The sequence below is a fragment of the Mastigoproctus giganteus genome, chromosome 5 (assembly GCF_048544385.1).
Source record: "Mastigoproctus giganteus isolate SK-2022 chromosome 5, ASM4854438v1, whole genome shotgun sequence".
NCBI classification, from domain to species: Eukaryota; Metazoa; Arthropoda; class Arachnida; order Uropygi; family Thelyphonidae; genus Mastigoproctus; species Mastigoproctus giganteus.
Window position 1 is genome coordinate 217975072 of NC_143579.1, and position 26160 is coordinate 218001231.

Sequence of the window (26160 nt, forward strand, 5' to 3'; positions counted from 1 at the left end):
AAAAATAAAGAGAAGCTATTCAATTTAAAATCAACATCGTAAAAAATAAAGGGAAGCATCGTATTGGATACACGAGTAGTACGTGTTAAGTTTTTTGGGTTTTTTTTTCTGTGGTTAACCATTGGTAACCGAATCAGCAGATATGGGGGCCACAACTGTATATTATATTGAACTGCCAAGATTATACTTACTTATGGAAACAATGCAATTCTATTATCTTCTCCCTTTACCAAGATAAATTTTATATTGCTGGTTAAGTGTGTGTGTGTTGTCAGCTTGGTTGCACAATTTCATCCTACCCAATGATCCCTCAGATTTTCAATACAAACAATATATATGGCACACAAAATTACCTTTGGAAAGCATAGCCCCGCCTGAATGAACAGGGTGGTTTAAGTGAAAGTTAGTGTGAAATATAGAGGAGGGGGAGCTTTGAATGACTAACCCTCTCCATATTATCAACACTAACACTAAAGATGCTTACTCTAGTGATGTAGTCCCATTAAGGAGTGATTAATCCAGTAGGAAATAGTGAGAAGTAATAATAATAAAACCCTTGCCTTTTCCATGCAGTGGAAGGTAGAGTGCTCATAGCATTGAATTGCTATAAGGATGATATGACATTAAAATTGACTTTGATTTAATGCTTGTTATTTTTCATTTTATAAATAGATAATGAATACATATCATTAAACTTAATTTTTGGTTTTGTTTCTTCACTTGGAATAGCTATAATACAAGTATTCAAAAGACAGAAAATAAAACTGGACATGATTCACTATATAAAATTGAAAACAGGAATTTGTTTTTAAGATGCTATACAGATAACTTCCTTGAACAGTTATACACTTGCTAGTAAAAACAATACTATATCCCCAGGAGTGGATTAAGGTCGGTTGAAGCCCTGGGCGCAGAAGAAAATATTGGGCCCCTTAAAAAAAGGAGAGAGACAGGGAAAATAAAAATACATGTTAACCATTTTTTTAAATAAATAAAAAATATTATGTACTATTAAAGTTTTATTTCCAATAAAATTTGAATATAATATATATATAATATAATTAATAATAGCATAATAATAATCACAAAGTTTTGAACTAATATGTTCAACTAATTTGTTGGGGTTTTGCGTGGGCCCTTCAGAAGTCAGGGCCCAGGGTGTGCGCCCTCCGTTAAATCCGCCTCTGTATATCCCCGCACAAAGTTAGCTTGATGGCATTTACATGGGCAGGGTTTAAAGATTTTAGTTTGTCATGTAAAGAAGAGCTATCAGAAAGACAAATCTGTTTTCATTCAACATATTTGCACCTCTTTACATCAATCGTCTAAGAAACTTAGGCCACTGTAATAGAAGTTCAAAGTGTGTATCACAAACTGTGCCTTTTTATAATTGTGATAACTTCATTGCTTGTGGAAAATTTGTTTCCTGTGGGATATCAACAAAGTTTTTTATTTCCTTGATTGTCATTCTGTTCTTCGGAAGAATCATTTTATGAACCTATTGGTGTTTTCTGGGCTATACTGACTGAAATTGCCTTGGATTATCTTCAGGTTCAAATTTATCTGTATTGAGTTAGTTAGTTAGTTATTTGGTTTTTAGGAGCATTAGCAACTAAGGCCATATTGCTCCGGGATATGCGGTGGTCATTCCCTGACCTTTCCGCATCCTCCGTATTTGGTGGTGACGGGCTCCAACCCCGGTCTAATCAAGAAGCGTGTGCTACGCACTGCTGCTCCTTCCCACCTGGCTACAGAGGTGCCATCTGTATTGAAGCTGGCAACCCAATTTTTTATAGTTTCACGTTGAGGACATTTATCTTTTAATTGTGTTAATTTAAAAAATGTGTTAAGCATTTTTCATAGCCAGCTGTGCCTTTTTAAAAAAAGGCAGTTGATGATGGCATGATACTAATTCTTCTCAATATTCCAATTTTTTGTAAACATGGTCTTTCAAATCAGAAAAAATCCTTTGCAGACTTTAGTTTAGCAAAAAGTGCACATGACATGTCAGGCCTGTCACACATAATGTTGAAAGTGTAAGGGAGTAAAAAAAGCATGACTTTTGAATGTCTGAAACAGTCACAAAGTTAATGTATTTTTTTGCTGCAAGTTGCAGAAAGATGTATTACCTTCACAGAAAGTGCTCTCACCAGTCCCGTGTAATGAGACAAGCTGCAAAATCATCTGATCCCATGTCAATAAGAATGTTCAAGTTTATTTGGATCTTCACTTTTTCAGGTTTGACGGGTAAAGCATGCAGGTCCAATTCTGTATGGATCTGTATTTAGCTTTGCTCACTAGTCATAACACCATTGTACTTTTTTCAGAGTTTCATTAAGGACCAGACATAAAAGACCACACACACACAACTGATGTGAATGAATGACTTGAAGTGATTGATATTGCTATTACTGCAATAAAAATTGCGTTACTTCATCTGAAAAGGAGTTGATTAATATTGGTATGTGTGTGCTACATTGCTGCTGGAAGTTTTATCAAAATGAACTGTTACTTCCACTGCAACTTTTAGCCTCTACTAATATTCTTCCAGTACAGTGTTTTTTCTGTGTAAGCACAAAAGGTTACATGGCACCAGTTTTGTTAAGCTACTTTTGATTTACCTTTTATAATGTTATTAAGTTTGGTAATTCAAAAGGAAGCGGTAGGCATGCATATAAATATTCAGCTTTATGAACAAAGGGGCAATTCTTAGTGGTTATATTTTGGAAATTAGCATTAGTAGTGGCAAATGATGTAAGAAAGCAAGTTTATACAGTATCAGCCAAAAGAAAAAGTTGCCTCCCATTTCACTTATTCATTCCCTCAAATAGTTTGTCTAGTTCTCCCTTGAATTTATTTAAGCTATCAACCTCCACAACAACAGATGGAAGCTTGTTCCAGCAATCAACCACTGGCTGGCTAAAGGCAAACTTCTGCATATCTATTCTGCAATCAACCTTCCTCAATTTTAATTTGTGCCCCCTCGTGTTTTGTCTGAGCAAGACTTTTCTTGGTAACAGCACCCTTTTTTCCCCTCACCAATCGTGTTGCCCTTCTCTGTGCTTGTTCCAGCAGTTCTATGTCCTTGCTAAAATGAGGCCTTCAGACCTGTATGCTGTATCCGAAATGTATCCCGACCATTGCTTATACCATAGAATAATCACCTCCTTATCCCTGCTAGCAAAATTCCTGTGTATCATTGACAAAACCCCACAAGATATCCTGGAAGTGTCTGCATTGCTCAGAGAACTTCATATCTGACTGCATAATTACCTCTAGATCTTTTTCGTTTTCCACTACCCCGAGTGTATTATCACATAATTGGTATGTTACTCTGGGGTTACTGCTACTCATGTGCAGTGGATTGCATTTGTCAATATTAAACTTTAATTGTAATTTCTCAGTCCATCTGGCTAACTTTTCTAGATCCTGATAATTTATGTGCATCCATTCATTTTTCTCCACTGCCATGAGTCTCATCAGTTCATCTGATATCCATTTAGGCCTAATCTTTGAAGTGTATTTCCTAGATGGTATGAAAAACATAGTAGCTTTATGATTAATTCCTTGAATGCCATTTAGAATTTGCTAATGTCAACATTGTCAGTTGGTCCCACTGTAGTCACCCTTACAAAAGCAAAAGCCCTTCCCTTGGTGGTAAGTTACATCTTTAAGTAAATTCCAAATCAATACACTGTGATCACTGCCACCTGGTTGTTTCTTTTATCTGCAGATTTTTAATGCATGAATAATTACTGCTGATAATTAGATCAAGAGTATTACTCCCTCTTGTTGTCTCTCTAACACGCTGTTGTAGAAAAGTCATCCAGTAAATCCACAAAAATCTTGCCAGTCTGTGAGTGACTAAGCCACAAGTTCCAGTCAATATCAAATGTGTCCCATAAAGAGTGTTTGTATCTTTGCACGACTATGCAGTATGGTTAGCTTAGAAAGTGATGATATATAGCATGTAGCATAATTCTGGACAGTTTTTTTTTTTTTTTTAATGAACAAATAATGGCAACATAGTGAACATTTAAAGTTTTACTATCATTTCAAAGCTAGTCCCTGTGGTCATCGCTGTGGCATTGCACTTACTACTTACAATGGAAATAACAGTTCATGGATGTTAGAAAATGAAGTTGCACATTGCAGTGTGAAGAAATTCATTCAGCAAAGTCTGTTTAATATTTCAATGTCCTTTTTAAAGTTTTATACAAAACAAGGTTAAAAGAACCAACAAGGAAATCCATTTACAAGTGACAATTTTGATTTGCTGGAACAGGTTGTATTCATAAGAAAAGGCCAATGGAGGAATCTTGGAATGAGTTTAGGTTGAATCCCTGTGTTGTAACTTTTATGCTAACAAACTAAATTGGCTTGTCAGCACTGATGACTCTTCACCTGCCAAACAAGGTTAATTGCCGTAACCTAATAACTGGGGGACATGTAGTATCCACACTGAACATATGCATGGTAGCCCAAAGGTTTGTGCTATTAAAAGAACACTGTGTAGACTGTTCTTTTTCTTTGAAGTGACCATAACTGGTTACATGCACCTCAACATATTGGAAAACTTCTTAGTTCTGCATTTGAATGTGAACCGTGTGATCTATTACAAGATGAGGTCCAGTCCAAGGTCCCAACTTCCAGATGTGATGATTTTAGCACAAGTTATTCACTAACAGTTGGAACTATGGAAACTGCATAAATGTTTCTAAATATTCATTTGATCTTATTTTGATGTAATATTAGGTTGCCTAATATTAGAATGAAATTATTTCAAAAATCAAATACAAAAAAGAATCAAAGAATTTGAAAAAAAAAAAAAAAAATCAAAAATTTATATATATAAAAATGTTGTTACTTGATGTAGAGTGCATTTAGTGTCAAATGGCACCAGGGGTTTCCTCCATCTCTGCTGTTACTTGATGTAATATTATCTTATACATCTAATTAAGTATCACATAATTCAGTTTCATCTACTGGATCTGAAGTTCACAGAATTTTGTTTTTTGTGAGCCAAAAATCAGATTACAGTGGCTGGCAGGTGCAACTCCTCTTCCTCTGGTTTCAGATTCTATTTTTATACTTCCATCTGTAATAAACTGTGTCTACAATTACTTAGAAACATAGATAACAGATGGCAGCACTTACTGGATGATTTATACATACTTTAAAGTGTTATTTGAGACAACCTGTTAACTGTTGCTCTAAAGCAAATGACATTGTGCTCTTCAGGTATGGCAAACATATGTATGAAAGTTTTAAACATCATTTTATATGTAGCTGAAAAATATATTAGCAAATTAACCTTCATAAAAAGGCATTGTTATCAGACGCCACAAGCTCCATTACTAATGCATTTCAAATGAGTTACCCTTCCCAAGTAGAGAATTCTGTTGTTATTCTCAGTTCAGTGCCGCTGCCGCCACCACCACCCAAGAAGTATTCAACTGAGACAATCTCATTCCAGAGATTATTGCTGGCAGGTAGGCACCCTTGAAGCTAACAGCTCATTAACTTTGATTGCACAATTAAGTGTAAATACTTGCAATTTTAGGGCAAAGCTTCAAGCTGTAGAAATTTGTACAGCAAATATATGGAAGTGCTAAGCATAATTTTGCTGTTAGCTAAAAAAAAATTAGCAAACTAATTTGCAAAATGGATTCACAATATGAGATGTGTTCAGATAATGATCCTTTTTTGCAAAATTAGTTTTCTAATATATTTTTTAGCTATCAGCAAAATTATGCTTAACACTTCTATACATTTGTTCTAGAAATTTCTGTAAAGTGAGACTTTCCCCTAAAATTTTGCAAATTGAATTATGGCATACCCTGTATGTTACAGGTTCTATCATTTTAAGTATAAGCAGCAAATTGCATATTTAATACTGCAGTATATACCAGCCTCTGTAGCCGAGTGGGCAGGAGCGGGAGTGCAGTAGCACACGCTCTTTGAGTAGAATGGGGCAGGAGCAGCAGTGTGTAGCATACACTTCTTGATTAGACTGGGGTTCGAGCCCGTGCCCACCAAATACGGAGGATGCGGAAAGGTCAGGGAATGACCACTGCATATCCCCGGAGCAATATGGCCTTAGTTGCTAATGCTCCTAAAAAAAAAAACCAAGCAAGTGTTATTTTGACTACCTTGTATTTTTCATAGTTCTTTTGTGCTGCTTAGTTCTGCGTACCTAGCTGAAAATTGTAATAATTTTCAGGAAAGTATGTTATTTTTTATATATATTAAAAATTCAAGAAATCTGTTAAAAAGCATACAGGAAAAAAAAAAAAAAAAAAAGCCACGTACAAAATACCACTGAAAAATATGTTAGCATTTTCTTTTTTGATAGTGGTATGTTGATATTAGCTTCTGTTTTTGAACTTAAAAAAAAAAATCTATTGTAAAATTCTTCTGTACAATGTATATATCTGCAGCTTTGGCTAGTCTAAGCTGATTTTGTTGTTGATGCAATAAATTCTCATGTATCTGAATATACTGCAATAGATGAACTGTTTGCTGAGATTTCAGTTTTATTTTTTATTTTAATTATCTCTCAAACTCTTTGTTTTATGTTAAAAATTTAGTTTGCTTTTCATTCCCATGACCATGATTTACATGAAACAAATTTATTAAAAAACATAAATTTCTTAATTTGCCATATTATTTGTAGTTTTTGTTAGTTGTATCACTTCCATGTTTCTACTGTCTCATAAAAGTTGGTTTTAAGATGAAAATGATGACATAAAAATGCATGATACAAAGCCACTATAAAATAGCTTCACTATAGCATGTGAACAAATAAATGAAACATGGATTTACATACTTCCCAGCTGAATCAATTACTGTGAAATTGCATTGACAAGGGTAGCATCTTTCAGTGAATTTTTTAAACATGAGTATATTCATAGCTGTGAATATATTTTAGTATTAACTCTTTGTCAAATTGATAGGCATCTAATAGACCACTATTTTTAATTATATTGTTTTTTTTTTTTTTTTAATTTTGGGAATAAAATTATATCCTCCTATATACTTTTATCTGCCAATTTTCTCTAAATGATGATACAGTATTTTTGATTTACTAGAGTTTCAAGAGGTTAACAATTTTATATATATATATATATCTGACAACTCCATTTGATGGAATGTGTTTCTTTTCCCCCATCAGCTGGAATATATAATACACTGTTTATACAGCAACCATAATTTGCCCCTCCATCCACTTTTCAGAGTGGATGAGAATATGAATTATAGTAATGTATTTCACCAAGTTATACTATAATTTGACTGTTTGTGCTCTTGCATATTTTTCTGGAAATTGGATGAATGGGATATAATAGAAAATAAGTGAAAAAATACATACAGCAAGAGAAATTTCAAATGGTTTAAAGTGAGATAAATTGTGTAAATCATAATTAATAAAATAGTTTTCAAAATGTTGAATTTTCAGTTCAACAAAAAAAAGCTGGAAATTTAATTTTTATAATAAATAAAAAACTCTGACAGATGCCAGCAGATCAGATGTGTTCCGTTTTTAGGGCTGCAAATAAATACATTTCAGGATTTCCCAATGGAAGATAAAAACTAGATACTATTATTTGACCATATAAAAATAATCATTGAAAAATATTTATTAATGCCAGTGCAATAAAAAAGTCATTCCCATTCACAATAACAATTTTGGAAGCATTATTTTAAATATTAAAAACTATACTGCAGTGATAAAAAATAAAATAAAGTATAAGAATTGATCTGATTGCAAAAGCAAACTGATTTTTCCTTCCTTCCATGTATTAATTTATTTAGTATTAAAGTTATTAAGATTCTGATATATATAGAAAACTTGGCATTCTGTTATCTTAAAATTATACCACTATGGAATTGATTGTCACTATTTAACTTTTATCAGAGCAGTGCACTCCTTGAAGTAAATGCCAAAGTTTCAAGCTACAGATAGCTAACTAATCATATTACGCAGAAAATCTGTATGTGAAATGTTTTCAGTATACTGAAAGCTATTGTTGTTATTGAAAATTCACAGTAAACTAAATTAACATTTCACAATATCTACAATAATTTTTTTTTTCTGAACACAGATTGCAATAATAGTAGAATCTATATGTATTATTATTATATTTTTACTGATATTGAAAAGTAATTTAATATGTAATTTACTTAACTATGTTATTCATAAGCTTCCAACTTTTTTACCAATTTAGTCCCAGGGCAGGCTCTATGAACTAGAGAAGGTGAGTGAACGAATAAACATGCAGATTTCTTCCACAGAATTAAACTGCACAGAAATTGACTAATGGGCATGCTTTTAAAATATGCATGTTGAAATTCTGCATAATATATGCATGTTCAAATTGCTCTTAAAACATTAAAATTTCATACTGATTTTTGAAATGTTGATTTGTCAATAAAAAGTATTCATACTAAACTGGTAAAAACCAGAAAAAAAAAAAATTGTTAATTGTTTGAGATTTCCATTTTTAAATACATCACAAGTATTGTAATAATGAAATTAAAACTTTGATATTGTGCATGAATCCTGATAATTTTTTTAAAAAGTGTCATCTGTAAATTTCTGCATGCCTACCAGAACCATTATTTAAATCAGTGGTGTGCATACTGTGGATTGAAAAATATATTTGAGATTTCAAAAAAAATAAAAATAAATAATAATAAAGTGTATTGCACCAAATTGAGTTTTAATATTAAGTTCTAAATTATCTGTCTGTATGTTACTAATAATATATAAACTTCTATTAGTTTTCTCTGTAGCACTAGCCAACAAAAAATATTTTTTGTCATACATCCGCAATGAAAATATGTGATTCTGGAGGAAATAAACACGCTTATTCCGAAAATTACCATAAAAAGTCTATGACATCTACATTAAAAGATGTACCAATTTTTAATGTTAAGATAAAGGGATATATACGTATAATTCAAGTTTGTAATACAAGTGTAAAAAAATATTATGCGTTCTCTATAACTCATTTAATTTCAGAAAAAATATCATAACTCAGCAAAATAGTTATTTCAATAATATATAATTAGCATACCTGTAATTGTCTTTAAAAATGTTTGCTACTAAGGGATTTTCTCTTGTATTTGCTCTCCCTCACAAGAAACCAGCAGTAATCCTCCATCATTAAGGATCCCAGCGACCTTGGTACCGCTTTTCCATTGTGGAAATATATTGCTGAAACACTCCTCTTGTTCATCACTCACATCGCCCAGATTTTCGGGGAAAAATTCGAGATGAGAATGAAGAAAATAAATTTTTAGCGACATTAGACTGCCCATGTTTTTGTAGCGAGTAAATTAGACATCAACATTTCATAGTTTTCTTCTTTCATGTTACCCAGAAACCATATACTACCACCTTAAATGATCACCTAGATGCCAGTTCAACCTCCTTTAACTGGATTTAAAACACATTGTCTTTTGGGAGTTTCCTAATTTGGGCCTATTACGAAAATTCCTTCCTTAAATTTGGCATGTGTTAAATTAGGAAACACACTTTCTCAAGTATGCAAATCTTGTTACCTTCTTTATCTATCCTTCACGAAATTTTTCATGAATCAAAATTTCATGAATCAAAATATTTGTGAATCGGGAGGTATAGCCAGAAATTATTTTAGTGCTACTGCAAGGATTGCAGACCACACCCTCCTACTCTCAAGGGGCTATTTATGTTTGGAGGATAGATTTACAGTTGTGAGAACATGTTATGATCAGTTAATACTCGCAAGACCTTGGCACAGCCTACAAAAATCCTCACCAAAAATGCTAAGTGTGCACTCTTCACACTGTAAATTTTGTATCGGAATTTGAACCTAAGAACCACAGGTAGAAGTCTGATTATGTTTATCCCAAGAAAATCGAGGCCAGAATCAGTTGCTAAAATTAAGAGAATTAGCTTATGTCTGTTAAAATCAGTATGTCCTACATTAGATTATGCAAAATTGGCATAATTTGATAAAACGTAACTCCCTCTATATTTAATAACTGTGATATGAAACTATCATGGTGAATTTTGAAATCTACACATAAAAATTGTTTAAAAACAGCATTTAAGTTTCTGGAGGTAAAAATCATGTTGGCTAGTGTTTTTTAACTAATTGGCTGTCTTTAAATGCAATTTTAATTTCCATTATCTTTAGATAATGACAGTAGACTGAACTATAACGGTTTTGGATCACAACAAAAATATGCCACTTCTAGGAATGCAGCACAAAAGAAAGGATGTGTACCCCTGATTTAAATAGCTTAGTGATCCCTTAAATAAAATGGGTTTTATTAAAATTCAGTTAAATTGTCTAACACCTAGAATATTTGGAAAGATATATACAATTAAAACAAAAGGTTCAAAAGAATAATATAGTTTTAAAATATATAAAACTTGCAGTATAATGAATTTTCGTGCTTATAGTAACGCATTTTAATTTCTGAAGAAATTCAGATGTTATCAAAACTGATTTGAACTGAATTTTACTGTAAAAATCCATTTTTTTATTAGTAATATATGTAAAATATAGCTGTACAGATAGGTGTTTTTGTAATGTAATATTAATTATTATCAGGAAAATTCTTTATATTCCACTTAGTTATTTCATTATAATGATGTTTTCTATTCTTAATGGATTTTTGAACAAAATGTTTTGTGCTTTGTTATTAACAAACAGGGCACATCTTTTTACTGTAAGCCAGAGATTAAAAATTTGAGAGAATTATGATCAATAGCAGGATGATTGTCAATAAAACCATTGTTTTTGCATGAAATTGCACTTTGAGTTGCCGCCTCCGTAGCCAGGTGGGCAGGAGCAGTAGTGCGTAGCACATGCTTCTTGATTAGACTGGGGTTCGAGCCCGTGACCACCAAATATGGAGGATGTGGAAAGGTCAGGGAATGACCACCGCATATCCCTGGAGCAATATGGCCTTAGTTGCTAATGCTCCTAAAAACCAAATAACAAACAGCAGCACTTTGAGTCATTTTATTTCTTAGTTGTTGCCTTCTTTAGGTAAATATGTTCTTCGGACCTTGCATGTGTTAGTTTTTTTGGTAGATTTATATAATTTGTGCTGTTCAGAATTTTTAATAATTTAATATATTTTTTAATATATCTATTAGAAAATATAATGAATATTCTTAAAGAATGTACACATTCTTTTTTCAGAATATTATAAAGCTGCATGTTTGAGTTTTCATGTTCCCATAAAAAGGGTCTGTATGCAGTTAATATCACTCTTCTTGGCTTTGATCAGAATATAAATTAGCAGTAACAAATTACTGATTTTCTGTTATTTTTTTTTATTTTACCTCTTGTATTTTTAGTTCTATCATTGATTGTAATCATATCATATTTTTAATTTGCTGGTTTACATCAGAACAACATATTTTTTAGCCAAAAGTATGAAATGGAATTTTTTTTGATAATAGTTATAATACATATATGTAAACTGCATCCTTAATTTCCCCTACATTTGTATGCTTATTTTTATTATTTTTTTTTCTCTCCCTCTCTTTTAGCAACTGAAGGCAGCAGAAAGATATTTAAAAAGATTAGAATTTCAGCTGTCAAAGGTATTTAATTATATTTTATTAAAGCATATATATAACTTGAATTTTTTTTATGCCTTAATGAAATACTTAATTAATTGGTGTAGTAGGTACAACCGTGTATATATATAATTTTGTACTGTTATCTCTTGAGCTACATGAGCTTTTAGATACCCATTTTCATCTACACTTAATTTTTATTCTTAGGAATATTTTTTCCTGTTTTCTTTTTTTTTTTTTTTTTATCATGGAGAATACTCGAAGGCTATACTCGGGGAGAGCACCCTTGGACACTTTTCAATCAGTACATCACTGGAGTTTATCATTTCTGTTATTTATTCTTAATTATATAAGCAGTTTCATTTGAGAGAAAGCAGTTATTTTATGTACTCATATTTTATTATAATTGTCAAAAAAGATAATGGTGCCCTTTTAATGGAATAAAAAAAGTAATATGAAATGTTAATTTTGAATGCATACTAAGGGTACCCCATATGATTCATGTAAAGTTTGAGATCTCTAGGTTTTTCATAGTCTGGAGCAGTGGTGCTGTTGCACATATGTGCAGTAGGATCTTAAAGTGCTCTGGTCATTCTTATTGAAAGCATAGTTATTTTCGAATGATCAGTTATTACTGTTTTTAATACATATATATGGCATATTAAATATTTTTTGTTACTATAAGCATATTCTGATTTAAAATGTTCACGAAACATTAATAGGAAGCAGAATATCTGTGGGTGGAGATTGATCCATTTTCTATGGAAAAAGTTTTTCTGATATTTACATTTTATCTTGCTTGAAGATTTTGAAGAATGCATTGATCATGCAACTTTGAAGGTTGCTGTAGTAATATACAAGATATTCTTTATACAAGGCATTATTCCTTGATCAAAGAAAAAATTCACCATGAATGTGGATCAAAGAAAAAGTTTGCATGTTGGACAGAACTTTTGTGATCGAGACCTGCTAATGTAATAGGCTGAAATGTTCACATAATGAGTTGTATGCTTTTGAAATAGAACAATGAGTTACTCACTGATGCATTGTCCGACATAGCAGCTGTGAAACATCAAATAGATATACTTAGAGACATTGACATTGTATAAAAAGCATTATGATAATCCTGTTGTCTCGAAACTTTACGAGACATGTTGGACAGACAACTTTTGTGATGGAGACCCTCTAATCAAACAGGATTCCCATAATGCTTTTTATACAATGTCAATGTCTCTAACTATATCTATTTGATATTTCATAGCCACTAAAACGTGTCGGACAAATGCATCAGTGAATAATTGTTCTATTGCAAAAGAGTACAGCTCCCATTTTGTGAATATTTCAAACTATTAGCAGGTCTCGGTCACAAATGTTGTCTAACACGTCTAGTAAAGTTTCGAGACAACAGGATTCTATGAAAAGTATTATGGGAATAATGCTCTTTATAGAAAAATTTCACATGAATGTGGATGCTTATGCCTTTTATTAACTGCAATATGACATATTTAACTGGCATTCATTGGCTGTAATATTGTGCTTTACTATGAGAGAATTGATCATGGTCGGCTCATGGTTTGTGCCTAGCACAAAACCCCAAGGGACTCTCCTAATAACATTAGTACAAGAAGTGCAGTGCTCAGTAATAATCACTTTGCCTTTTTCGACTCAACCATTCCTTTATCCATATCGGTAACTTGCCCATAATGACATACTGCTCTGATACATATAGCAGTCTTTCACATGGAGCTTTCAAAAGCTTTGCTGAAATCTAAGTATAAATTATCAAAATTAGTAATAGTCAATGAGATTACTAATTATAATAGTAATAGTCAATGAGATTGATCATATGAGACCTTCCGATAATGAATCTGTTATGTAATTTCTGTATAACAGTATCCCTGTCAAGATGATCCTGTATTATTATTACAAACGTATACCAACACTGGATTGTCCAATCATCAATTACTGTCTGGTTGTATTGTATTATTATTTTTATTAGTAGTAGTACAGCAAATGATGGAAGGAAGTTGCTTATACAACATTAATAAATATTTTTGATTATACTAAACTAAGACTGTACTAAGCTAACAGATTCCTAATACAGTGCTTCGTATTACGTTAGCTAGTTTTACGTTATACCTTACGCTATCAGTTTGAGATGTGTATGTTGCGTTATTTCTTATCGATTATAATATGATGGCTAGTTTATCAGTATTGGCATCAACACCGGGCATCGTAACCTTCCAAAAATCACTAGTTAAATTCAAAATAAGAAGCTAACGAATGCTACTAAACCTATTTAATATCTTTGTAAAACACAATGTAGTATGTCAATTAACAAAGAATATGGTAAAATTATTGAAATACTTATCCCTTTACAGCAGCCAAAAATCCATCGACTGTTCTCTTTCATGACCAGAGCCGACCTACTATTAAACTATTAGTCTGTATATCTTCCTCCATCCCCAAAGCTAGTTTTCCAACCTACCTATTACTGCCTCGATTGTGTCAAAAAAACTCTTGCACCTATTATATTTAAGTGTATCCAGTCTCTGCTATTAACAATCACAGACCATCCCGAGAAAAATTCTACCCCATGATCCTTGCACAGTCTCTTCAGAACCAAATTGATTGAAAAAGCTTTCATAATATACTCCTTCTTGCCATGTCTGGGCAGAATTGCAGACACTTTCAAATTTAATCCTAATTTATTTGATATTTAAAATTTGCAGTGTCGGTACCACAAAGTGCCTGTGGCAGAGAACCTGACAGGTAAAATGTTTTTAATTTCTGGAAAAACTTAATTCTGCTTGGAATATCCCAATATTTCATCTTTTTGTAATGGATTGTAATACTTATCCAGTTCATGGTTAAAATATTTATCAATTTTATATTGTAGTATGTGGCTTTATAAAGCAAAGTGTTTTTTTTTTTTTTTTTTTTCCCCCCTCTCTTCCTAGCTTGAAGAATTAAAAGAGCATTATGATGTACAGCAGAAGATGAGAGATGGTGAGTGAATATTCTAAGTATCAATGTCAAAATTTAAAATAATTTATATCTGACAAATTCTGTGCAAAGCAGTTCCTCAGCAGAAACTTATAATTGCCTGTACTCTCTCTCTCTCTCTTTCTCTCACTCTCTCTCTCTTTTCAAAGAGTTAAAGTAATTAAATTTTGTATCTGATAAATAATTCTCAACTCTAATATCATATTTAAAAGGGGGGGGGGGACATCCTGGTTCTTCAATTATTAAAACGATGTATCAGGTCAATTTATTATTCAGCACTATATAGATCTTATACTAGTCTTTGGTTATAGTAGTGCTTGATTATTTCACTATTCAGGCCAGCCCTAAAAGTCATGACTGGCGCCTCCGTAGCCAGGTGGGAAAGAGCAGCAGTGCGTAGCACACGCTTCTTGATTAGACCGGGGTTCGAGCCCATCACCACCAAATACGGAGGATGCGGAAAGGTCAGGGAATGACCACCGCATATCCCAGAGCAACATGGCCTTAGTTGCTAATGCTCCTAAAAACCAAATAACAAACAAACAAAAGTCATGACTGTCATATCTCAGTTCATCAGATTTTATATCAATTCTGTTTTATTCAGACTAGGTTATAGTAGTTCATCTGGTGTTTGTTTGGCTTTGTGGTGTGAACCTGCATTCTGTGAGTTCAGATGACCCTGTTTATCTTGAAGCTGGAACGTCAGTATTGCTTTGGCATCTACACATTGATAAAATCTGTTTATCATATCAAGAAATTTTGGTATGTACCTCTATCACAAGCAAGCAGTTGACTAGGACGATAAATATTCCTGTATTCCAAACATATATGTATATATAAACATGTATTTGCACACACAATATCTTCAAACATTTATAAGAATAACTCGCCCCTGAAAGTAGTGGCTAATTACAAAGGTCACATGACAGTAGATGGTAGAACCAGTTAAATAGAATTGTAGCACCTGTGAGGTGATCTTTTAATGGCTTGAGTAAACTCAGTGCTGGTGAATTCTTGCTCTTGTTCAAACTATGCACATTATGGGATATAAATTAAAATTGAGGAAGGATGGTTGCAGAATAGATGAGTAGAGGTTTGCCTCCAGCATTGTGGAATTGGACAGTTTGAATAAATTCAAGGAAGAACTAGACATACTATTGGTGAAATTTTTTTTTTTTTTTTTTTGGCTGATGCTGTAAGCTTGCTTTTTTGCATCATTTTCCACTACTAATACTTAAAAAACATGGACACATGGACATGGATACAGAGCGAAGTAGCATTAGTAAAGGCACATGATGCAAGAAAGCAAGCTTATATAGCATCAACCAAAAAAAAATAAAAAACCCTTCTCATTTCACCCATCCATCAATTCAAATGGATGTCTAGTTCTACCTTGAATCTATTTAAGCTATCAACTTCTATGACAGATGAAAGTTTGTTCCAGCAATCAACCACTCACTGGCTAAAAGCAAACTTCCACACATTTTTTCCTACAACTGCCTTTCCTCAATTTCAATTTATGCCCTCTCAGGCGATTATTCTGAGCAAGAGGAAGAATCCCATCAGCATTGAGCATGCTCAAACCATTCACGGCTTTATACACCTCAATCAGATCACTTCACAGGTGCCTAGTCTCCAGACACTGTAATTTGGAAAACTTAAGCCTTTCTTCATAAGAGCAACCCTTTGTTCCATTCACTAATCTTGTTGCCCTTCTCTGTACTCGTTCCAGCAGCTCTACATCCTTCTTAAAATGAGCTCTTCAGACCTGTATACAGTACTCAAGGTGTGGCCTGACCATTGCCTTGTACAAGGGGATAATCACCTCCTTATTCCTGCTAGAAAAATTCCTGGATATCATTGACAAGACACCATGAACTACTCTTGCAGACCACCTATGCTGCTCAGAAAACTTCATATCTGGCTGCACTACCCCCAGGTCCTTTTCATTCTCTACCACTATCAGTTTAGTACCACACAGTTGATACATTATTCTGAGGTTACTGCTTCTGATATGCAGTACTTTACATTTGTCAATGTTAAACTTCAGTTGCTACCTCTCAGCCCATCTGCTCATCTTTTCTAGATCCTATTGCATCAGCGTACTGTCGTCGGTGTCATTAACAACTCTGCTGACCTTCGTATCATCTGCAAACTTGGAAGTTAAGCCTGATATACCATCATCAATATCATTAATAAATACAGAAAACAACAATGGACCTGGGGATTCCACTAATAACATTGGTCCACGAAGAGCAGTGTCCATTGATTACCACCCTCTGTCTTCTCCCACTCAACCATCCCTTTATCCATAGCAGCAATTTGCCTCCAATGCCACACTGCTCCAATTTGTGCAGCAGTCTTCCATGTGCAACAGTATAAAAGCCTGTCTAAGATCCAAATATATGATATCAAAATTATTCCCTGCATCCAGTTCCTTTGTGACCACATCATAGTATCCAATCAAATTGATCAGACACAACTTACCCTTAACAAACCCATGCTGTGTCCGAACTATAACTGAAGTCTTGTCTAGATGATCCTGCAGTGCTTCTTTAACTAGTGTCTCCTGGAACAGAAGTTAAACTAACAGGTCTGTAATTACTTGGTTACCCTTTGATCCTCCTTTGTGAATTGGGATCACATTTGCACATCTCCAGTCCATGGGTACCTCTCCTGAGTCCAAAGAAGCTCTCATAATTATGGCTAAAGGTTTTCTTACTTCCTTTGTTGCCTCCTTTAATATAACTGGATAGATTCCATCTACTCCAGGTGCCTTTCTTATGTTTATATTCAACAATTTCTCCTCCACTTTACTCTCAGTTATTACAAAATCATCTAGCTCACTGCAAGAGTTTAATTCACCTCTGCCAAGTAGATGGAACAAATAGGATGAGAAAAGAACCTAGATCCCTTCACAAGACGTGTTATATTAGATTTCAACATAATGGTCTTATCTGTTTTCCCAGATAGCAGAAAGAATGTAACATCCAAAGTCAACTTTTGTAAACATCATATGTTAGTGGAATCTAGGTGACACCCATTTATCCCAAGACAGGTAGACTACTGTTAATGATCCCGGAGCTTATTGCCAGTTGAAATTGATAGTGTGAGAGGAAATTGCATAGGCACCCTTAATGAGCTGACTCGAGAGACAGTTGACAGCATTGGGATAAGCATTGGGACCAATAGCCATAAAAAAAAAAAAAACCATGATTCAATGGATAACCATGGCTGTGAAGCCACTGCAGAATGTGTCAGTGGGGGAAGGTATGATGAATCATGCTACCTAGTACATACATCACATAGGTGTACTTGGGTGTGGAATATGCCTAGAGAACAGTACCCAAGTTATATTGCCCCAGCAATGAAGTTTGGTTATAGTAATGTAATTGTATGGACTTTTTTTTTTGCATGGTTTGCAGTTGTTTACTGTAGCATTCTGTGTATTTCTGCCTTACTTGCATTGAGGCAATTCTTTGAAAGGGGTCATATTTGTATCCGCATGATAATGCTCAGTCATAAAGCATGTTAATTTGAGGAGAACACTGTGATGAAACTACTTAGAGCTGCCATCTAATTGAACACCTTTGGAATGTTTTGGAATAATTGAGAGCCTGAACAAGAGCTTGGTTAAAGCAGAGAACTGTAGTCTTACTGGTGGAGTGGAGTGGAGCAAGATTCTAGTCTTTACATACAAAAAAATGTAAAGAAAGTGTCCCCATTGAATGACATCAAGTGGTTCTTGATGTTGCTAAATCCCATGTAAGTCATACTTAATGTTAAAAATTTCTTTTGTCTAACCAGGCAGTTTTTTTTTTTACCTTTCATGTAGTGCCTCACATATGTCAGCAAATTCTGTGTGCATGTATGCATGCATAGTATTCATAAAGTTCAGAAATGCTAAATGAAGAAGCAGTTGTCAACATGCTTCTTTGCTGACCTCTTTTCATAGCATTAAGACATGAATGAGGAAGTCACGTTGGAAGTGTTCTATGACTATTAAGAAATTATTTGGTATGATTTTATTCCAGGCAGTGCAGCTGTCAGTGAGGAATGATAAGTGCAAATTTTGTATAAAATGCAAGTAGCAATGTGTAAAAAATACCCTAAACAGTGGGCTACACATGTTTGGATATTGTGACATGACTCTGCGCTTTTGGCAGGAACTTGCAAAGCAAAATATGATGGTTTCGTGGTTTTGCAATATTCACACTTATCCTGCATTTTTTTTAATTTATTTATTTTATTATTTTTTTTTTATCTGTTCCCAAAAATGATAACAGTTAAGAGTTAAGTATTTCAGCAGTAAAGTCAGAGTAATCACTGCCACCAAGTGGCAGCTTATACATTCTATAGCAGCTGAAGAATTCCAGGACTGCTTTCAAAAATTGTATACTGGATGATAGAAGCTACTAGGTGGCATTTTCTTCCAATAAGGAGTTTTTTTTGATAACACTGATCAACACATAAAATGTTATGAAAGTGAAAATACCCAATCTTGACTAATTTGATGCTGCTGAAACAAAAATCACATTAAAATTTGCCAATTGGCTCTTGTTTTCTAATTACAGTTGGGATCTCATATTAGCAAGTTACTCTATGTTATCAACTATGGCTCTTGGCAAAGTGCATGGCAACACCGCAGTTTCAGTACCACCACTCTCTTATCGTGTGATCGGCAACTGTCACCTCGCTTTACATCATGTGATAAGTTTTTGTCGCCTGAAATGCGTCAACTCTTTTGCAGTAATCTTTGAATACGGCTAGGTACTGGGTGATTTGTTCTCAGCTCTGTAATTGTGTGAATAGTTCGGATGACTTCTGTTACGTATTTGGAGAAGTCACATTAGCTTCAAGAAAGCGTCCCTTAACTCAAGCCATAAAATAGGCCTACTTATTATTATTATTATTATTATTATTATTATTATTATTATTATCATCGCCATATAGTGCAAGGAAGCCTGAGGCTTACACTGTACCAGCTAAAAAAAAATTTCCTAGTCACCCTGAGAGAGAGAGAGAGAGAGAGAGAGAGAGAGAGAGAGAGAGAGAGAGAGAGAGAGAGAGAGAGAGAGAGAGAGAGAGAGAATGATGATATCTGGCTCAGGACCTTGGGTGTGGCCAAGCCCATGCTCACCAGATGTGAGTCCCCCCCCAGGGATTTCTTGTACTTTGGGTGTAAAGTAGGTGACCAGGACAAGAACTGGGCTCCGCACATATGCTACACTATCTGTTCATCAAAACTCAATATGTGGATGAATAAAAAGGGTAGATCCCTTGATGTAGATGGCCACTGTACTTCTTTGTGTATATCAAGTAACGTTCATCAGTGTGTTCATCTTCATCAGAGTATACCAAAAAATGGTCGGGTGGTTCAAGAACAGGTAGTACTTCACCGTGAGGCCCAGGATGAATTGCAGATGGTGTATTTGAGTAGGTCACTGTCCACTTTTTCTTCATTGTCATTCCTTTTCTAATAAGAGGCATGATACAGAAGTAACAATCTGTGATGTGATTTGTTGGCTCCTCCATATCAAGAAGTGAACGGTCCTGCATTCACATACTTGCAAGAGAAATTCCCAAGACTTAGTATAGAGAAGGTTAAGGCAGGCATTTTCATAGATCCACAGCTTTTCAAAGATGAACAGTTTGAATGTGTCCTTAGTGATAGGGAGAAATCAGTGTGGAAAACCTTTCGAAATGTTTCAATTGGTTTTCTAGAAAATGTTAAAGCTGGAATCTACAGGCAGCTTGTGGAAGATCTCATTACTTCTTACGAAAAACTGGGGTGCAACATGTTATTGAAGATGCATTTCTTGCACTTATACCTGGATTTCTTCCTGCAAAACTATGATGCTATCAATGACAAACATGGTGATCGCATCCATCAATGGAAATACAAAAGCAAATGGAGTGCCACCGTGTTAGCCAATTATTGTTGGATGGTGAAAAGGGATGCTCCCAAAGGTGAACACAAGTGAAAGGTGAAATGTCCCGTGTTTGTAGCTATATCTTACTGCCATATATATATATATATATATATAAATACCTTGTATAAGTATAAAAAAACTACTGTTTTTTGAAAACAAGAGCCAATCAGCCATTTTAAGCACTATTTCCTCATTTAGCACCCCAAAATCTGTAAAGTAAACATTCTTTCATGCCCATAAGATATGACCCAAAATTTGTTGATAGTCTAAAAATGTGCAATCCAGTTTGCAATAATTTTTTTTTTCTAAAGATGAATAGAGAATTTAATTAAAACCATTACATAATGTACTTTCAGTACAGAGATAGATGCTCATCCATCCCATTTTTTTTATTTACTTATTCCACAGGGGTGCGAACAATGGCCTATGCCTATGTTTTATCACCTGGTAGAGAAAGAGGATCTGCCCTACACAGTGTCCGTTCAGGTTACAAAGAATGCACGGATGCTCTATGTACTATTGAGTCAGAGCTAGAGAGAATGATGGGAACGTTCTTGTTTCAAATGAAAGGTATGTAATGAAAAATATTACTTGCATTCAATTTATTAATTAAAGGTAAAAAGCTTAAGTTGAATGTTAACTTATGGTATTAAACATTGGTATTAACTAGAAAACTATAAAGTTTTCTAGTCAATACCAGTGCTGTCTTCAGTAATTAATAACATGTATTTTATTAGCACTTTGTTATGAAGAATTAATTAAGCTTAATCATCAAGAAGCATTAAATATAGAATGTAGTGGTTTCTGTTTCTTTCTGTAATGCTAACTACCAACTTGTTGATAAAATAATGCTGTGCATTATTTTAAATACTGCACAGGTTTATTTGACAAAAACATATCTGTTCACGTGAGCTAACCCTGAACTTTGGTCTCATTTGACATAAGACTTTACTTATCTCATCCTCTATATCCAAAAATTAATAGAATAGGCTAATCAACCTATTCTATCATTTTCTAGGAACACTTTAAAAAGTGTTACTTTTTAAAGGTTCTTACAAAATGATAAAATAGGAGCAGCCAAAGTCAAGTTGATAGTTATATGAAGTGTCAGACAATTTTCACTTTACCAGCAAAATTTTGTATGTATGTATGTATGTATGTGCACATGCGCACGCGCGTGCACACACATTCGTGTATGCCATGAAACAGTTATTGAAATTCATACTTACAGAAGTTATTTGTACAGGTAAATAATTCATATTTACCTGTAGAAAAAGCATGCAACACAAACAAGTGATAGGAAAGAGAGTAAGTTTGTAACATGGGGTGATTAATTAACTTTTGTTGCCTTGCTTTGAATAGAATCAAGGAGCTAGAACCATTAGTGATAAACAAGTTATTAAAAACCAAACTTAATTTTGAACATTCGAGAGTGGAATCTTGCCTCTTCCCAAATAGCAGGCTATTTATCTGGTCCTTGGCTGCAATTTCTGTTCCATTATTATTTCCACTTCTTTGACATCCGAATGGTTCTCTTACATCATCTCTAAACACACAGCTGGCCTATGACCATCTTATTTTATTGCTAATTTTTACAAAGATGATATTGGTAAATATCTTACTATACCAAATGCATTTCACTTGGTTCTGCTTTTATTTTTTGATATAGAGAGCCTTCAGGTGCTGATGGAATTTCTTCATTTGGTCTTAAAACTTGTTCTCCAGAATTCTTCTGTAGAAGAAGCTTTGTCACCTTTCCACAATCTCTTATTCCATGTGTGGTTTAACTTCCTCATGAAAATTTGTTTATATCTTGCCAATTCCTAAAAGGGTAAAGCTGTTTACCCTCCAATTATTATTGCACACCATTATCATAATTTTTTTGAAGTCATGGAGAAATCCATTAACTTACAATTGTTGTGCTACCTTGAACTTCCCATCTGATTAATCATGTGACAATATGGATTCCATCCATGTCAAATCTCTACTATATTCACTATCTCTGGAAGATATCTTGTAAAATATGTACAGAATGTTGGAAACTTGTGTTTCAAGCAATACCATTGAAAATTCAAAAGGTATGCTAACAATTTCAGACAGCGTTGCTTGAGTTTTGCATAAAGGCTTTCTAAGCATCTGTCTTATGGCCTGTCTTCTAATTTTGGCAGTTAGATGGCTAGTTTCACACCCTGACTTTTTGCTATGTGTGATAGATGGCTCTCTCATCTCAACTGAAATTGAAGTAATCTGTTCTTTTATCTACTCTTTTTCTCTTGTATACCATGACATTTCCCCATTGAATGGAAATCCTATTCACAGTAAGAAGAAGAAGAAAAGCTGCTGCTCTTCGTGCTTATCTTCAGCAATTTGAAGGCTTTTGACAAGAACGCATCTTTTTAGTTGAACTAATCCTAGCTTCTAGCCTTATTTGATATATAAGCACCTTACTTAACACACAACTTATCCTTCCAAAAAAGCTAAACTTTTTTCCTGTGCTGATCTTACTTTTCCTCCAAATAGCTATTAATTCTGAAAATCAAAAATCTGTGTCATCCCATGGAATACTATAATTTTCAGTGCAAAACACAGTCTCCACTCTATTATAATGCTTTTTTGATTTTTATCTGGTTTAGTGCTTTTTTATACCTCCTTATTTTTGTTACTGATTACCAATTTTGAATTTGTTCAAAACAACATGATAGTCAGATCCAACTAGTCATTTCTATAATGATAATTACTTGTATATGTACAGTTATATAAGTGATATAACTAATGTACAAGTTAGTGCATTTGCATCATTTCTGTACGTAGCCAACTACATACAGTAGTTGGCTACATACTTAATTGGCATCATTAAGTATATCTCATATTCTGAATGCCTTCACAATGAGTTGCCATGATATTTCACTACCTCGAATAAGTAATGCTTCACTATAGGAGAAGACTATTATTACTTATTCTCAGCTGGTACCATCACCCATACGGCACCTCAATAGTCTTCTCCTGAAGTGTTACTTATTCAAGGTAGTGCAATATCATGGCAACTCATTGTAAAGGTATTCACAATATGAGATATAGTTAATGATGCCAATTTATTACTTATGTAGTTGGATATGTACAGAAATTATGCAAATGCACTAACTTGCACATTAGTTAAACTATTTATGTAACCTAAGGCTTTAGCCCTAAACTTATATCGTTATTAGTGATATAAGTAATGATATATCATCTGTACGTATGCTTTTCCCATTTCTGTTCTCCCTCCATGTAAACTTGTCTATTTTATGCTGAAATGCTGTATTTATAACTAAGTGTATATCATCTGCACAAAATTCTAGTAGCTTTTTACTCTTATTTTTAGAGTATTATTTTTAGATAAGGAAAATCATTTGGAGCTTACAATTTAGTCTGGCATGAAGTTCTCAGTGTAGCAACCCACAGGTGGCTGGGCAAGGATGACCTCTATTGATGATTTATTGAACAGTTGCTTGTAGAGATAAGCATGTTATATAATTTCACTGGTTTTAGGCAGTTCTGATACTGCACTTAAAATATTAAGTTCAGGTATGGAAACCACATCTAAAAAAATACATTTTGTCTTCTGAAGAGTCAAAAGACAAAAGGGCTCTCATGTAAAGAAGACTTTGAATAAGTGGGCTATATAGCTTGGTAACTAGATACCTTAGAGGGGATCTGATTGATGTTTATGAAGTTCTGACTGGGAAGTAAAATGAAACAAGGTAAAATTTCATTCTATTAAATGTCACTAGATCAACCACATAAATTGAAACTGTTGGTAGAATCATAGGCTGGAGTGTGATAAGTTGCCTCCATGAGTAGTTGAAACTTACAGCTTGCAGAAATTCAAAGCCTTCTGAGTTTATAGCTATGGGAAGAGGGAAATGCAAAAAGTAGTGCTCCCTCCCTCCCTCCACTAGTGCAGCAAAAGCCTGGCTTCCTTGCATTTGTGGCTAATACTTAGTACTAACCAGTCTCTTCACCTTCCTCATAACCCTAATTGTTTCAATTTGTAATATTACCGCCTGTATCAAACAGGATACATAACACTTATAGTGAATGTGGCATTTATAAATCTGTAACCTTGTCCTTAAATTCCAAACAGATTTGGCACAATAGATAGGCACTGAAATTTAAACAAAATAAAAATAACAGAACTTTTTGAATGCATCTTTTATTATGAAATGTTATAGAGTTTATAGTTTTTATGAGTTGGGATAATTTTATTTATTTTTTTGTTTAAATGTCTTCAGAAGAAATATTGTTTAACCTTTAATGCATAACTTTGTATAATTTTTCTTGTATGTTCAGGTATTCAAGGGTTTGCACGACTCTGTCCTGGGGATGTATTTGAGATTACGCTTAAACATAGTGATCAAAAGTGGAAGAGTAGAGGTCGAATTCTCAAGAATGATAAACAGATATGGGATAACCAAAAGGTTCTATTCAAAGCATTACTTGGGGAACCGCTTTTTATTAAGGTAAAGTATATTAGTTTAGTTATGCACATATATGGGAGAAAACTTTTTCACAGGAGAGACTACTTTTACAGGGATGGGATACACTTAAATAGAAAGGGTGCAAGAATATTTGCTGATGCTATGGAAGCAGTGTTAGATGGGTCGGAAAACTGCAAGCTTTGGGGGAGATACAAGGACTAATAGATTAACAGTTGCCACTGGCAGAGGTGAAAGTGATTCTTGCACTGCTTCTATTGGAATGAGCAGCAGCCTGGAAAATAAGATGCAGGGTATTTCAGAGACTGCTGGGAGTCATTGTGGTACAAGTAAACACACGGGTTGTGTTAGGTTAGCTAAGAATAGGAACAGGTGGCATGTATACTTGCGTGTACACCAATGCTAGGCATTTGGTAAATAAATTTGATTAATTTGAGGCCAAAGGCATATCAGAGACATGATGTTGGCATATCAGAGACATGATGTCACACAGATATAAGGGATGTAAAACTGGAATTTGGGGAGCACAATGTGTACAGGAAGGACAGACAGGATAGGAAGGGAGGAGGAGTTATGCTATTAGTTAAGAAACACAAAAAATCCAAGGAAGTGAAGACAGTCGACATCGCTGGACAGTGCAGTGTCGAATCTGTTTGGTGTGACATAAGCATTGGGAGATCAAAATTGAGAGTAGGAGTGTGTTATAGGCCTAATGACTCTGATGAGTATAATAAGAAATAGAGGGAAATAGAGTGGGCCAGTAAATCAGAGAGTCTTATAATGGGGGATTTTAATTTCCCAGATGTTGACTGGAATTTGTGGGTTAGTCACTCTCACACTAGCAAGGCTTTTGTGGATTTATTGGATGATTGTTTTCTACATCAGCATGTTTGGGAGGTAACTAGATGGAGTAATACCCTTGATCTGATTATCAGTAGTGATTCTTCATGCATTAAGAATCAGCAGATAAAGGAACCATTAGGTGGCAGTGATCACAGTGTGCTGAAGTGGGATGGTAGTGGGTAACTACCATCATGGGTAAAGGGAAGGGTTTTTGCTTTTATAAAGGCAACTACAGCAGTCTGAGAGAGTATTTAAATTCTATATAGTGGGACCAACTGATGAGGTTACCAACAGCAAATTCAAAATTGGAAGCATTCAAAGA

At 34.1% G+C, this 26160-nt stretch overlaps 1 protein-coding gene across 5 annotated transcripts in view; it reads left to right on the plus strand.

Annotated features, from left to right (window-relative positions):
• The window catches only part of LOC150086112 (rho family-interacting cell polarization regulator 2-like), a 324874-nt gene that overhangs the window by 199952 nt on the left and 98762 nt on the right, over window positions 1–26160 (plus strand). For 4 of the 5 annotated variants that reach the window (XM_090374381.1, XM_090374377.1, XM_090374378.1 and 1 more), the window contains 5 exons: window positions 8226–8255; window positions 11552–11605; window positions 14542–14590; window positions 20929–21090; window positions 24850–25019. In XM_090374381.1, coding sequence (XP_090230507.1) covers window positions 8226–8255; window positions 11552–11605; window positions 14542–14590; window positions 20929–21090; window positions 24850–25019 — 465 coding nt within the window. The remainder of the gene's footprint in view (window positions 1–8225; window positions 8256–11551; window positions 11606–14541; window positions 14591–20928; window positions 21091–24849; window positions 25020–26160) is intronic. The other variant, XM_090374379.1, reaches the window with a different exon arrangement.